This window comes from Artemia sp. Qi Xiang Cuo, chromosome 6 (assembly GCF_049724085.1).
Source record: "Artemia sp. Qi Xiang Cuo chromosome 6, ASM4972408v1, whole genome shotgun sequence".
Lineage (NCBI taxonomy): Eukaryota > Metazoa > Arthropoda > Branchiopoda > Anostraca > Artemiidae > Artemia > Artemia sp. Qi Xiang Cuo.
Genome location: NC_142799.1, coordinates 14,630,149 through 14,645,669, shown reverse-complemented (window position 1 = coordinate 14,645,669; position 15,521 = coordinate 14,630,149). Strand labels below are relative to the sequence as shown.

Here is a 15,521-nt window from a genome sequence, read left to right as displayed (position 1 = left end):
TTCAGCGTAGTTGATTTCCAAAAAAAAAAAATATTTTTGAGGTGGACACTCCCCCACAACCTTCGAGGAAAGGGTTTTAAGTTATGCCCTGGTGATATGTAAGGTTTTTATAGAATGTGTTGTCGTAAAAACTTCAAAACAGGCTCATTCGATTGGAACTTAAAGGGCTAGTGCCCTTTTTAATAGTCAAAAGTGATTGGAGTGCAACTAGGCCCCCCCCCCCCACGCCGATCATTACCCCAAACACATCCAATCAAAATTTTGAGATAGCCATTTTGTTCAGCGTAGTTGATTTCCAGATAGAAAATATATTTTTGAGGAGGACACTCCCCCAGAACCTTCAGGGCAAGGGTTTTAAGTTATGACCTGGGGGCATATAAGGTTTTTATAGAAGGCATTGTCGTAGAAACTTCAAAAAAGACTCATTCGATTAGATATTCAAAGGGATACTGCCCTTTTTAATAGTCGAAAGTGATTGGAGGGCAACTAGCACCCCCCCACCCCGCCCATCATTCCCCCAAAAAGATCCAATCAAAATTTGAGATTGGCATTTCTTTCAGCATATTTGATTTCCAGAAATAAAATATATTTTCGAGAAGGGCAATCTCCTACAATTCTAAGGACAAGGGTTTTAAGTTGTGCCCTGAGGGCATATAAGGTTCTTATAGGAAGCGTTGTCGTAGAAACTTCAAAAAAGGCTTATTCGATTGGAAATTCAAAGGGCTAGTGCCTTTTTTAATAGTCGAAAGTGATTGGAAGGCAACTAACCCCCTCTCACGCCCACCTTTCCACCAAACACATCCAATGAAAATTTTGAGACAGTCATTTTATTAAATGTAGTTTTAAGTTCTGGAAATTAGGTCTTTGAGGATGACAACTCCCCCACAGCCTTCAGGGCAAAAGTTGTAATTTAAGGATTCTCCGAATCCTTCCCATTATTTCTTATGGAAGGGATGCTCGTATAAACTTTGGAGAGGTCTCATTTGACTGAAAATTGAAAGTTCTTGTTCACTTTTTAAGATTCAAAAGAGATTGGAGGGTGACTATCCCCCCTCCTCCACGCCCTAAATGCATAAGATAAAAATTTTGAGATAGACTTTTGTTAAAATAGTTCAAAGTTCTGATAACAAAAAACTCCGGTGTCGACACAGCCCACCAGGGCCCGGGGATAGGCATTGTAATTTATGCCGTGGGGCATAACTTATTAAAGTGGGTTTATAACTTATGGGAAGGGGTTTTGCATGGGAAGAACACATAGGAAATCTATTATAATTATCCAAATATAAGGTTAAAATACATACTCTGAGATAGATGTAAAATTGCTTTGGCTCACAAAATCCTATTAAGGTCAATTCCAAACAGTTGTGATCCTTTTGTGTTAGTAAGTGAAAGGGTCTAAAACCCCTTATTAGAGCTATTTTTTTAATCCATTCATTTTTGTCAATCGCTGTCCACAAGTTATGCAAGCTGTCTATTGTTCATATATAAGGTTTTTATCAAAGAGGTAATCGTACAGACTTTGAAAAAAGCCTCATTCGATTTAAACTGAAAGTCCTAGATCCGTTTTTTAAAGTCAAGAATAATCGGACAGTAAGCATCCCCCATGCCAAAAAAACTTGAAACTTTTTGCAATCAAAAACGAACAGAAATTAATTAAAAAAAACTTTCCAAAAAATAAGTTCTCAAAGAAAAGTAAAGGCCTTTTTAAACTTGAGCTCAGCAGATACAAATACCTGTTAGAATTCAAACTCGAAACGACCAGAAATTACTATTAAAGAATAAATGAAACCCAAAACGAACAGAAATTAAATAAGCAATCATAGCAAAACACATACAATATATAATAATATAAATGAATAAATATATCTTAAAGCGAGTAATGTTAAACGTGAATATAAAAATCAAGCTTTAAACGAAAACAAATATTTTGCTATTAAATTATAAATGAAACTTAAAACGAACAGAAATTAAAAACAGTTAATGCAAACAAACATACAATATTTATTAATGTAAATGAATATATAAATCTTAAAACGAGTGAAACTTAAATTGAATATGCAAATCAAGTTTGAATCGAATAAAAACAACTACAAACAAGAGTTTAAGAGTTTGTGCATTCTGTTTAAGAAACTAGAGTAATAATCATCAAGGTTCTTTGTAAATAGGTCTTCGACAACTTAACATGAGAATAAAGGGACGTAAGAGCAGTATACTTTCACTGCAGTGTTTGGTAACATCTTTAAAACAGTAGAAACTTTCAAAAAGAACTGGAAAATCGAAATGATTCTTCCAGTTCTGGTTCCAAAATGTGTATACATGTTTCTCTAGGGTGGGAGTTGAAATCTATTGTAAGTAATAATAATTAATCAGAATTCTTTTGTTTTTCAACTACTTTTAATCCAAATTCACCCTGCACAATGTAAGCATAGGTTAGCTTGGGAAACTCTTGACAGATAAATAGACTAGGTGACTTTCAAATGGCAAGGCTAATTTCAGCTCTTTTTTTCAAATCAGTTCAACTAAATCGCAACTTGGGGCAATTTCAGGATTTCTGTCCTTTTAGTGTTCTGTGATGACTTCTATATGTGACAAGTTGGAAAAAAGCACAAATATATATATATATATATATATATATATATATATATATATATATATATATATATATATATATATATATATATATATATATATATATATATATATATATATATATATATATATATATATATATATATATATATATATATATATATATATATATATATATATATATATATATATATATATACTTGTGCTTTTTTTATGTATAACTCAAATTTGGCAACCATGATGTGATAGAAATTTTTAAAATAAAATTCTACTCTATTCTATCAGTATATGTCAATTTAACTGACAATCCACAGTCATTTGTTGTTGTTTTTTTCAGTAAAGTGTAAATTGTGTTCTGGTCTTAAAAAGGTATAGGGGTTATCAGCCCTACTCATGTTAATTTTTGTTTGTTTTGAGTGTGACTTGGCTATCTATTGTAATTTGTGTTTGTTTTTAGTTTCATTTATTTATTGATATTGATTTGTGGTAGTTTTACATTTGGAAGATTATTTGACTTTATTTTTGCTCATTTTTGGCTTAATGGAGCTCTTTAATTTTCTTTGAAGAACTTGTCTTGTGGAAAAAGTTTTATAAATCAATATATAGAAAGGGTGAAAGACTGAAACATAAATATATAGAAAGGCTTTAAAAATTTTGTCTTGACTATCCTTTGTCTAGAAAGTCAATAATCCTTGAAGTATGCTTGTCCTACTTAATGTTATTAAAAATTTGTGACAACAAGGAGTTTAACATGTTTCACTAGCATTATGGGTGGGATAGGGTTTAAGAAAATAGGAGTGGATTTCCAGAATTTTAGGAAGCTTATTGTCATTATATTTGACTTATTGGAATTTACTTTCATGTGTAAATTCTAGCTTCATCCATAACAAGGGTAAGATTTTGAGGGGGTCAATTTTGATTAGCAACTGGTCTACATATTAACATCTTTGTGGGAATCCCTTACCAATTTCATTAATCATTACTAGATATAAGAATGGTCCCAATAAGATTCTTTGAGTAATTCCACACTAAGTAGGAAGGGGCTAAGAGAAAATATTTTTGTATTTTACAACTTAGGATCTATTTGACATAAAACCTATAACAAAATTTACTAAGAGGGTCTACTTCAAAGTTATTCAGTGATAAATAAATTAGGATGTTATGATCAACAAAGTCAAATGCTTAAAAACATGAACATGGTATAAAGCCAAGAAGCAGTTCTTCAGATGATAGAAAAATCTAGCATATAGCATCAAATCAGTAAAACTACAATTAAAAAAAAAATACATTTTTTAATGTTTTTGCATGTGAAATATCATTAGAAATAATAATCATTAACATCTCTTGCTGTCGAGAAAGTATCCACAAATTTGACAACTATGTTTTCATTGGAGGACCTATGAATTTCAACACCAATTGTATTTCATTTGTTTTACATGTTCAGTGAAGTTTTGACAGTCACCTATATTTTGACAGGGCCTGTTGCTGTCTGTCAAAGTTTTTGACAAGGTTAAAGCAAGATATTCTAAAAAAAAAATGAATCTCATGATAGAAGCCAACATCTATGTTTGAAACTAACTGAAGGAACATTTTTAGTTGGCCTGGTATTCCACTACATCAGACAAGAATTTTCAACACCTGGAACACAGTTTTGTCAATATAATATTTGCTGCCATTTTAATTTAATTTTATCAAGATAAAGCCAATGTGACTACATTTTCAAGAAGATTAGATGTATCTTGACACATTGGTGCTGATCCTAACATTTTTTTTTGCAAAAAAATAACCAAGCAGTGACAGTTTGAACATTACATAGCTTAAAAAAATGGTAGGAGCTCATTTTGCATGAAAAACAGTGAAGTGATTGAATTGAATATTCTTTGCTTATCTGGGTGCATTAGATATAGGGTAAAGGCACTGATGATTCAACAGTTTTTGTTGTAAAAAAAAAACACTTTTTCTACTCTGGAAGACCTAACTAGGTCAAACATCTAGGAATCTTACTGTTTGATTAGAAGTTTGAAGTTTTATCAGAAAAGGTTCAAAACTCCGACTTTCTGAAACTGGACCATTTTCACCAACAAATCCGACAAAACAAAAAAGTTACCCGTTTTTGATGTAAGTTGGAACCCAATTGGACACATGTCAAAATACCTGGGGAATGCTTGTGGACGGATCCTTCTGCATTTTACATGCCTATTCTTTTTACTTTATTCCTTTGTTTCTCTTCAACTTTGTTTAATCCATAAATGTATAAAACACTATTCAGATAGTGGAAGCAAAAAAAAACTGAAAAAATTGTCTTGGGTATAGGAACAAAATTGGACAATCATATGGAGTGTAATTGTGTAACCTAGGTTGTATGCCTTTTTTTTTTCCTTTTTTTAAAATTTTTGCATATGTGCCACAAGAAGAATATCTCCAAACACTATCTGGAATGGCCCAGTTCCTCTCAACTTTAATGGTCCAGCAAAGATTTCTTTGTTGTTCAAAGTGAAAATGTTGTCAACATTTGGCCATTTCAAAGTTAATCTGCCATTTTTATCCACCTTAAAAATTTTAGTTTTGAGCATGCTTTGTCTGGAAAGTCCAGAATTCTTGAAATATGCATTTCCTACTTAAGATTATTAGAAATTTGTGACACCAAGGAGTTTAACATTTTCACTAGCATTTTGGGTGGAATAGGGTCTAAAAAAAACAGGAGTGGATTTCAAGAATTTTAAGAAGTTTATTATTATTATTGAGTTAGTGGAATTTATGTTTGTATGTAAATTCTTAGCCTTGTCCTAAACATGGATTTTGATGGGGCCACTTTTGATATTTCTATGACATTTTTCAGGGATCAGCAGGTAATCTACACATTAATACCTTTGAGGGAGTCTCTTACCAATTTCATTAATCAATACTACATCTAAGAGTGGTCCTGACCAGGTTCCTAAAGGAATTCTACACCAAGTAGGGAGGGGATCAGAGAGAATTTTTATTTTACAACTTGGGATCTGTTTGAAAGAAAACATATACAAAATTTACTAAGAGAGGGTCTACTTCAAAGTTATTCAGTGATAAATGAATGAGGATGTTATAATTAACCAATTTAAATGTTTAAAAATATGAACAGAGTATGAGGCCAAGGGGCAGTTCCTCAGATGATGGAAAAATATAACATCTAGTGTCAAATCAGTAAAACTATGGTTTAATAAAAACCTTTTTTTTATGTTTTTTTTTCATGGGAAATATGATTATAAATAACAATCATCAAAATCTCTTGTTGTTGAGAAAGTACCCATAAATTTGACAGCTGTTTTTGTCAGAGGACCCTAGAATTTTGACACCAATTCTTTCTCATCTGTTTTTATGTTCAGTGAAGTTGACAGAGTCACCTATATTTTGACAGGGCCTGTTGCTGTCAGTCAAAAAATTTTGACAAGGTTATTACTAAGGGTGCCAGCAGAAATTTTCCAGGGGGGGGGGCAGATGCCGAATTAGCAGTGGTGGTTGGGTGACAGTTTAGGTGGTTTAGGGCACCAAACTAGAACTTTACCCCAAAGAGAACAGATTTACAATCAATTTAAAGTCCTGAGCAGCTAATTGATTTAAAAGTTTCAATAGCTATATTTTAGGCTTCCCAGTTGCAAAAGAAGTAATGCTGCAGGGTGGTAGTACTGGATTCAACCAATATAATTTGCTTTATTTGTATTGAAATTATGCTATGTTTGGTGATCTGTAATTGTGTATCAGCTATAATGAGGGGAGTGTGAGTCATTGTTTAGGTGGGGGTAGGGTAGATTCCTACAAAAGTACATTTTAATGGACAAACTGCTTACTTTTCATGAGGCTTCAGATAAATGTTGAAAGAGGAAAGGGAGAGAAGGAATTAATTAAAATGTTTCTCTATACAGCTAATATGTCACATTTCCAAATCTACTAGCACAGATGTGGAAAAGGCAAGGCAGGTCATCATCAGCCCCATCATGAAATTTCTTTGGGGTGGCAAATACTGCTAGGAACTTAGTTTTCAGTAGTTTTCAATGGTAATATTTTTCTTTTTCTATTTATATGAAGTACTTCAATGTATTAAAAAAAATATAAGTAATGTATTTATCAATAAGAAAATCCTATTGTAGAGGTTGTGATGGCTTCAGTTATGTAGAAGATCAAAAGTCTCACAGAACTTCCATCCATACAAACAATAATCCTCCTTTTCATCCAACCAAAATTCTTTAGTAGTTTTCAGCAATTTTAAACGGTGTTATTTTCTTTTTCTGTTTATGTGAAGTACTTCAATGTATTTAAACAAATGTTTGTAATGTATCTATCAATAAGAAAACCCTATTGTAGAGGTTGTGATGGCTTCAATTATGTAGTAGATCAAAATTCTCACAGAATTTCAATCCATACAAACAATAATACTCCTTTTCTTCCAACCGAAATTCTTTTGTAGTAATATTAACAAGGACTTCTTATCAAAATTACTATTCATCACCAATTTTTTAAGCGTATTCAAATTTTATCCAAAATTGAAATTGCAAATTTAAATGTAGAATGGTACTAATCAATGTACAATTATTGATTTACCCATTTTAAAAGCAGTGGACCAAGGATTTAAGGGATCAGTACCTCAAATTATATCTTGGTTAGGCCTAGGTATAATTTGGAAAACAATCAAAAATTAAACAAAAAAACAAGCTTTTCAACTGAAAGCAAGGAACAGATTTGAAACTTGCTCCTTACTTTAGTTTACAAACCTTTTCTATTTGTTTAATTACATTTTATGAAACTAAGATTTATGATTAAAATACTTTTGGTATTACTGTTCGGATTTTGATGGGTAATCGAACAGTTCGTGGTAATGAACTGTCACTTACATACAGCAACCTGGCTCAATAGTAACCAAAACTCTAAAAAATGGAATTTTCATACCAGTAGATATACCAAAAGAATTGGCTTATTATGCTGATTCCAAATATATTAGTTTCATTAAGTTTAGTCTTACCCACCTAAGCTACAAGCCTGAGTAAATTTTCCTGATTTTTGAAAAAAGGGGGAAAGAGCCTCTTGAAGTGATATAATTTTAATGAAAATCAAACCATCAGATTTAATGTATCAAAGAACCCTACTGTAGATGTTTCAAGCTCATATCTGCAAAAATGTAGAATTTTGTAATTCTTACCAGAAGAAAAATCACAGATACATGTTTATTTGTTTTTTTCTCAGGGGTGATTTATTGACCCAGTGTGCCTAGAACGTCAGGATAGGGCTCATTTTAATGGAAATGAAAAGTTCTTATGCCCTTTTTCAGTGACCAAAAAAATTGGAGGGCAACTAGGCCCCCTCCCATGTCACTTTTTTCCTAAAATCGTCCGATTAAAATTTTGAGATAGCTTTTTTCTTCAGCATAGTTGAAAAACCCAATAACTATGTCTTTGGAGATAAAATGACCCCCTACAGCCCCTGGGGAAAGGTTTTAAAGTTATAAAAATTGGTTTTTGTTTTATTTGTTATTGGGATGTATGCATACATTTTTCGGGTGGGGAGGGGAAGACGAATTTTCTGCTGGGAGAATTTACAATGGGGAGCATGGTTTCCAGGGGGTGAAATTTCCAGAAGAAATTTTACACTGGGTGAATTTGCCAGACTTCATATATGAAAATTCTGTATATGACTTGCTTTCTCTTTACCAATTCAATTTTACACATGGAGATGTTAAGGGTAATTGTCCAGGGTATATTTTTCCCAGGATTGAATTGTCCAGAGGATATTAGTATGGGGAGGGGGATTTGTCCATGGAGGTGGAGCCAGGTATCCTGGTGTTATTTGAAAAATGATCAGAAATAAAAAATAAGAAGTTTTTTTTTCAACTGAAAGTAAGGAGCAACATTAAAACTTAAAACAAAACGAAATTATTACTCATATGAGGAAGGTTGCCCCCTCTTCAGCATTTCACTCTTTGTGCTAATATTTAAATTTTGTCCCCATTCTTTAAAAATGATTCCTAAAACACAAGGGTTGTTTAGTTAGAACAATAAGTAACTTTTTTTAAAGGGCCAAAAAACTGTAGCTTGAAGAGTGAGATGTTGTGGAGGGGGGGGGGGCTCATATACATGATAATTTCTGTTTGTTTTAAGTTTTAATGTTGCTCCTTACTTTCTGTTAAAAAGTATTTTCTTTATTTAATAAGGCTTAGAGACAAACAATTTTCTAAGGCAATGGAAAAAGTATGTCAATTAAAGTAAAAGTATTTAAAAATGAAAAAAGTAAGTAGCCACAAAAAATACAAAAAACAATAGCCTGCTTACAAAACTAAGATACAAACTCCCAGCATTAAGTTCTGTTGAGCAATGCTGAAGCATTTGACAGATATTTTTTAACAATATTGACAGTTTTGAACTTGATTATCAAACAACAAAATATTTAATGCCTTTAGACTCAAAGTTTTTAAAAAGTAGCACATTATCAAAGTAGTTTGTTCAAAGTAAAACATTAAAAGTAAGATTAAAAAAATCAAATAAAAGTTTTTAATTCAATATTTGTAATTAAATTTTGAATGCCAAAAGCCAGTATATTTGACACCATTATACTTCATAACTTTAAAAAATCAAATTTTTTTCAAAGTGACAAATAAATAAATACAATTGTTCCTAGAGAAAAAAATTGATAATAAAACAAAAAAAAAGTATCCATTCAGGGGGGAAATACAGAAATTCTTAGCATTCTATTCAGGGGAAATATTTCTGGCAATAGTGGCTTCATATATTAGCTCATGGGTACTCTTGCGATGCAAGCAAAAGTTGACAGCATATGCTTACCAAAATTGCCTATTATTAAGTTGTTTTCCTTGTGTTTTCTATAATTATACACACTTTCTTGTGTTCTAATAACTGCACTAATTACTAATAAAGAAATATATATTTAGGATCACCATAAAAATCTAATTCTTTGAATGAATGTTATAAATAGTTAAGCTCTCATACTTTCATTATTGACAAGGGTTGTTATTTACTTACCATTCATTACTATGAAGAATTTTTTTTTTTTTTTTTTTTTTTGCTCCAACCAAATAATACCAAAAATATTTTTGTGGAAAAATATTTAAGGGTCACTAAGTCACAAATTAGAACTTATATTTTCCTTATTATGGGTCAAAATCTATTGGCAGGTAGTCAACAATGGGGCAACAAACATTTCCCCATGGTTTATCCCTATTCTGCTCTCTTTCCTTTGGTTTCCTTATAATTATTACATAGTCCCAAATTTACAGGGGGCCATGCCCCCCCCTGTTGGCACCCATGATTACTACAAGATATTCTCAAAAGAAATGAATCTCATGATAGAAGCCAATATCTATATTTGAATTTGACAGAAGCAAAATCTTTAGTTGGCCTTGTATTCCACTACATCAGACAAGAATTTTCAACACTTGGAACTTAGTTTTGTCAATATAATATTAGCTGCCATTTTAATTTGATTTTATCAAGAAAAAGCCAATGTGGCTACATTTTAGAGAAGATCAGATGTATCTTGATGCATTGGTGCTGATCCCAACTTTTTTTGCTAAAAAATAACGAAGTAATGACAGTTTGAACATTACATAGCTAAAAAATTGTTGGGAGCTCATTTTGTGTCAAAACAGGAAACTCATTGAATTGAATATTCTTTTCTTATCTTTGTGTATTGGATAGTGTCCATGTTTTGCATTGTCAAAATATAACAATGGCTTCAAGAGATGGTGTTCCAAGTCACAACTAAGCAAAGAGTTATCCTGTTTTGAAGGAAAATTTTGAGTGGTTACAAAATTGCACTGTTAAATCATTGGTGCCTTTACCCTAGTGTCCCCATTTCACATTGTCACAATATAACAACGGCTTCAAGAGATGGAGTTATGCCTATCCAGTTTTGAAGGAAAATGTTGACAGTGGTTCCAAAATTGCACTGTTGCATCATCAGTGTCTTTACCCTAATAAAGTGGGTGAGGGGCAGTCTTTAACATTGTAATAAAAGCAACCAATAGGCTATATTTTAAACAGCCTAACATAAATTAAGGAGTCTAATGGTACCACTTTTGTCTGTCTGGCATGGTTCTTTTGGTAAATATTTACCAAATCATTTAATTGATTAACAAATAAAGTTAATATACCATTTGATGCATTTTTTTATGGTTATCACAAATATAATAATCCTTTCTATCGTAAATGAATTTTAGCCCCCCCCCCCCGATATATGCCAATTCTGGGTATATATTTCTTCATTAGGGAGGGTGGGGGTAAAATTTAAACTTACCTCCCATTTACATCAGAAATAAAATTTGCCCCCCACCCCCTAATGTAGAAATATATACCCTGAATTGGCATATATTCTATGGCATATATTCAGGGGCTATAAATTTAGCCCCTGAATGGGGCTAAAGTTCATATCAAATAGAAATGATTATTATATTCATAATCAGCATAAAAAAAAGGCATTGAATGGTATATTCACTTTAGTTATTACTCAATAATATGATTTGGTAAATATTTAGCCTACTGTTCCTTCTAGAGAGTGGAAAAACTAAACACCTGGTGCTTTTTTGGGATAGAAAAAAATTGTAAGTAAATTTAGCAGTTTTGAGTAGGCTAGAATCAAACAAAATTAGCCTACACCATCAAAAATCACTTAAAAGCATAGATGGAAATGTGATTAGCCTAATTGAAAACCACTGAATTATATCATAAAAATTTCATCACTTTTAGTCTTTAAGTTTTCATTGAGCCTAGGGTGATGTCTTGGACTATTAGAGGAAGGACCAATTAATGCAAATACAAAAAAAACATAAAGTGCACAAAATTAGAAATTATATGGATCTAATCTTTTCTTTACAGTGCTTCTTTTAGAACGTTACTTTTCATGCAGTTGTACTGCCTTTCAAGCTATCAATATGGAATTATTAGCCTAATCATTTCTTATATAGATTTAGGAGCTCTTCAACAGAGTAGACCTTGACTACATGAAAGATTACATCCTTTACAAGGAGAAGGCAAGGAAAATATTGAGAACTGATAATCAAAAACAACAAAGGTGTATTAGTACTTTTAGATTCCATTATAAAATAGAACGAAAGTACTTTTCAGCACAATGAACACTTGAATGTTTCTGCTGTTTACATCAGTGTTGCGAGGAGTGTTTCCATTAACTATTTTTATAATCTGTTAGAAGGTTTTCCATAGAAAATCCGTAGATAGCCTTTTGGATTCAGTAAAGGGCCAGACACACGTAGCATTTCAGACATCGATTTCAGCATATCAGTGGGCAAACAATAGGGTAAATTTCTAGGTGTTGCTATAATTTAGCTATGATCAAAGTGAAAACATCATTTGATGCCTTTTTTACGCTCTTTCATAATTTACCAATCACTTCTGGGCTAATTGCATCTTGAGGGGAAGGTGCCAGGACATCGACACATCAGGACCACTACCGTCAGGACATCGACACGTCAGGACATTGACAATTATAATATGGACAGTCACAATCGCTACCCGTCCAAACATCGACATGTCATAATATCGACGTCAGTTCATCGACAGTCACAATCGCCACCCGTCAGAACGTCCACGGTCATAACATCGACACGTCATAACATCAATTTTTTTTTCATAACGAAAATCCGTCAGAACCACTAACCGTCAGAACGTCGACAGTCATAACATCGACACGTCATAACATCTAAAAAAAATTCATAACGAAAATCCGTCAGAACCACTTACCGTCAGAACGTCGACAGTCATAACATCGACAAGTCATAACATCTAAGAGTTTAAAGCTTTAGTTTTTTTGGGGTTTACGGGGGAAAAGGTTTCTAGGTTAGGTTACATATTTAATATATGCTATGCTCCCCCCCCCCCCCCTCTGATGTGCAAATATATAGCTGACATTTGTTTCTAAACTATTATATAAACTTATAAATTTTTTTTCATAAAGAAAATCCGTCAGAACCACTAACCGTCATAACGTCGACAGTCATAACATTGACAGGTGATAACATGTAAATATTTTTTAGATGTTATGACGTGGCGATGTTAAGACTGTCGACGATCTGACAGATAGCGATTGTGACTGTATAAAGAAAATCCGATAGAACCACTAACCGTCACAACGTCGACAGTCAAAACATCGACAGGTCATAACATCTAAAAATTTTTTCATGACGAAAATCCATCAGAAACACTAACCGTCAGAACGTCGACAGTCATAACATCGACACGTGATAACATCTAAATATTTTTTAGATGTTATGACGTGTCGATGTTAAGACTGTCGACGATCTGACAGATAGCGATTGTGACTGTCGATGGAATGACTTTCGACGTTATGACGGGCAGTGATTATGACTGTCGATGTCCTGACGTGTCGATGTTCTGACGGATTTTCCTTGTCGACGAAATGACGTTTAGTGCTTGTGACGGTTAGATGAAATGATAGCATCCCATCTTGAGCCCTTAAAGGAGCCCCAAAGGTATTTTATATGAATTATGAAAGAGCATAAAAAAAGCATTAAATGATGTTTCACTTTCATCCTAAGTAAATTATAAGGCCCAATGCAAATTTACCATGAACTTTTAACCCCCCCCCCGTAATGTGCAAATATATAATCTGAATTGGGGTATACCCTGAATTGTCGACGGCAAAGTTTCGAATGGCAAAATTCAGCGCTATCTTTGTCGACGGCATTTGAAAAACTTAAAACGGTTTATATTTGAGTTGCCTAATAAATGACGTTTGAATAGTTAAAAATAAGTATTTTTGGAATATATTACTCATGAAAGACTTATTTATGCACTAGTGATATGTTTTTAGTCACTTTTCAATAACTTAACTAGTGTTGATATTTTCTTTGTGTGGTAACAAAAATGAAATACCTTTGGGGCCCCTTTAAGGGCTCAAGATTCAACTAACCCCAGAAGTAATTATTGAATTATGAAAAAGCATACAGTAAGACATCAAATGACGTTTTCACTTTCATCCTTGCTAAATTACAGCGACACCTAGAAATTTACCAACGATAGTAGTACAAAAACAATGCCCTTTGCGTAGGATTTTCAAAAATTAACATCCTGGACACCAATAGTCAATTACACGTTATCAATACGTGCATGATTGATCTCAACTTATTATTTAGTTCTTCTATTGTTATTATTATCAATAAGTTATGTATTATTAAATTTCATTCTTTTTAAATTTTCATTTCATTAAAAAAATTAATTAAACTTTAAATTATTTCAATATTACATTATAACGTTCTTTTGTTGTTAAATATTTAATTATTATTATTTAGTTCTTATGATTTTTCTACTGAAGAGGAGAAACGATTAAAGATTTCTATTTTTTATGATCAAGATGAAATTCGGTGCCGTTTTTGTAAATCGGCACAGAAAAAAAAAAAATCAAGCTCAAATTGCCGCCATTCTCTTTGAAAATCGGCACCGAAAAAGCTAAGTCTGTTCAGCCCTTAAGCCGCAATAATCTTATGGTCTACACGAAACACAAACCCGGCAGCTTTTTTTGTCATAATCACTCACAGGTACAAGATTGGAATTTCGCCAATATTCGAAGCTTTTCTCTTTTGTTGCCCAGTAAGGTTCTCAATTTCTTTTTTTTTTCTGTAAGGGTTCTGTCCTCATTCCCTTTTTGTGTTTTCCTTGAAGCAATAATTCATCTTTAAAAATATTTTACATACGAACTCAAAAGATTTAATGCTAATATAAAGAAAATCTGGGCCAATTTTCGCCAAAATATAACATGGCAAAACTAGTTCGAAAAACATTCGCGTACAGACTGGAGAGATATTTAACTTAGGATAAAGTCAAATAATCTTGGTATTTATGTAAAACAAAAAGGTTGGCTTTTTTGCAGCTTGGTTAGACTTAAAACATTAACATGGCCTTAGTTTTTTCAGTATTTTGGCTGACAGAAGCAATATATTCGAAAAATCAGTAGTCAGTAGACAAAGAAAAGATTTGGTCAATTTAAGAGTAAAAAGACTCCATTGCAAAACTTGTGCTTTGAGGGCTACTTTTGTATTAATATGCAGTGAAAATAAGTAATTGAAAAAAATAAAGATTTATATTTTTATTTGTGACAGATTGCTTAGTGACAATTCTTCGAAGCTTTATCCTCCTCTTGAATAGCCAAATCACCAAGTCAGCTTATACTTAAATCGATGATGATTATACTTGCACGCAATAAAGAACCTGTTTTGTTTCTTGAAAACAAAAAGAACCAATACAAATGCCACGGACGAAAGAAATCGCAGATATGATTTCATCAAAATGCGACGCATCTGCATCAAACCAAAAATTCGAACTTGTAGCAGAATTCTCTGGTGATTTAAGATAAATATTATAAAAGAAGGGTGAATATGACATTTTCAATAGGATTTCGGTAGGTATTCCGTAGATAAAGTAACTGCGTCCTTTCATCCGTAGATAGACATCAAATTCTGTAGATCTACGGAAAAATCCGTAGAAGTGGAAACACGGGTTGCCGTCACCTTGAGATAAATTGCATCGATTTTTTCGACCAGAATTTTACCACAATAGATCGTTTGGTTCCATCCACAGACAAAAAGTATGTAACATACTTTTGTAATATTACCCACTGGTTAAGTCTAGCGTGTGACATTCATCAGTTAAAATATGATTATTTCCAACACTTTCTAAAGATTATCCTTTTCCACAGTGTGCTCAGAAAACGTAAAATATTTACATGAATTATGATTTACAATTTAAATCAACTGTAGAGAATAAGTTTTATTTTGCCAGTTCTGATGCGACAACAATCTATCTGTTAGTAATTTATTCAAACTGCAGCTGAATGGTTCAGAAGTCCCTGCTGAATGGCAATAATAGCACAAGAATCAGCTTTGGCGTGTATTATCACTCTGCTGCAGTTTCAGGCCTTCA

At 32.7% G+C, this 15,521-nt stretch overlaps 1 protein-coding gene across 2 annotated transcripts in view; it reads right to left on the bottom strand.

The window, feature by feature from the left end:
- The window catches only part of LOC148950898 (RCC1 domain-containing protein 1-like), a 59,095-nt gene extending 47,359 nt beyond the window's left edge, over positions 1-11,736 (bottom strand). For both annotated transcript variants that reach the window (XM_089090507.1, XM_089090508.1), the window contains exon 1: positions 11,653-11,736. In XM_089090507.1, the coding sequence (XP_088946633.1) occupies positions 11,653-11,665 (13 nt within the window). In that variant the 5' untranslated portion in view covers positions 11,666-11,736. The remainder of the gene's footprint in view (positions 1-11,652) is intronic.
- Between the last annotated feature and the right edge of the window lie 3,785 nt (positions 11,737-15,521).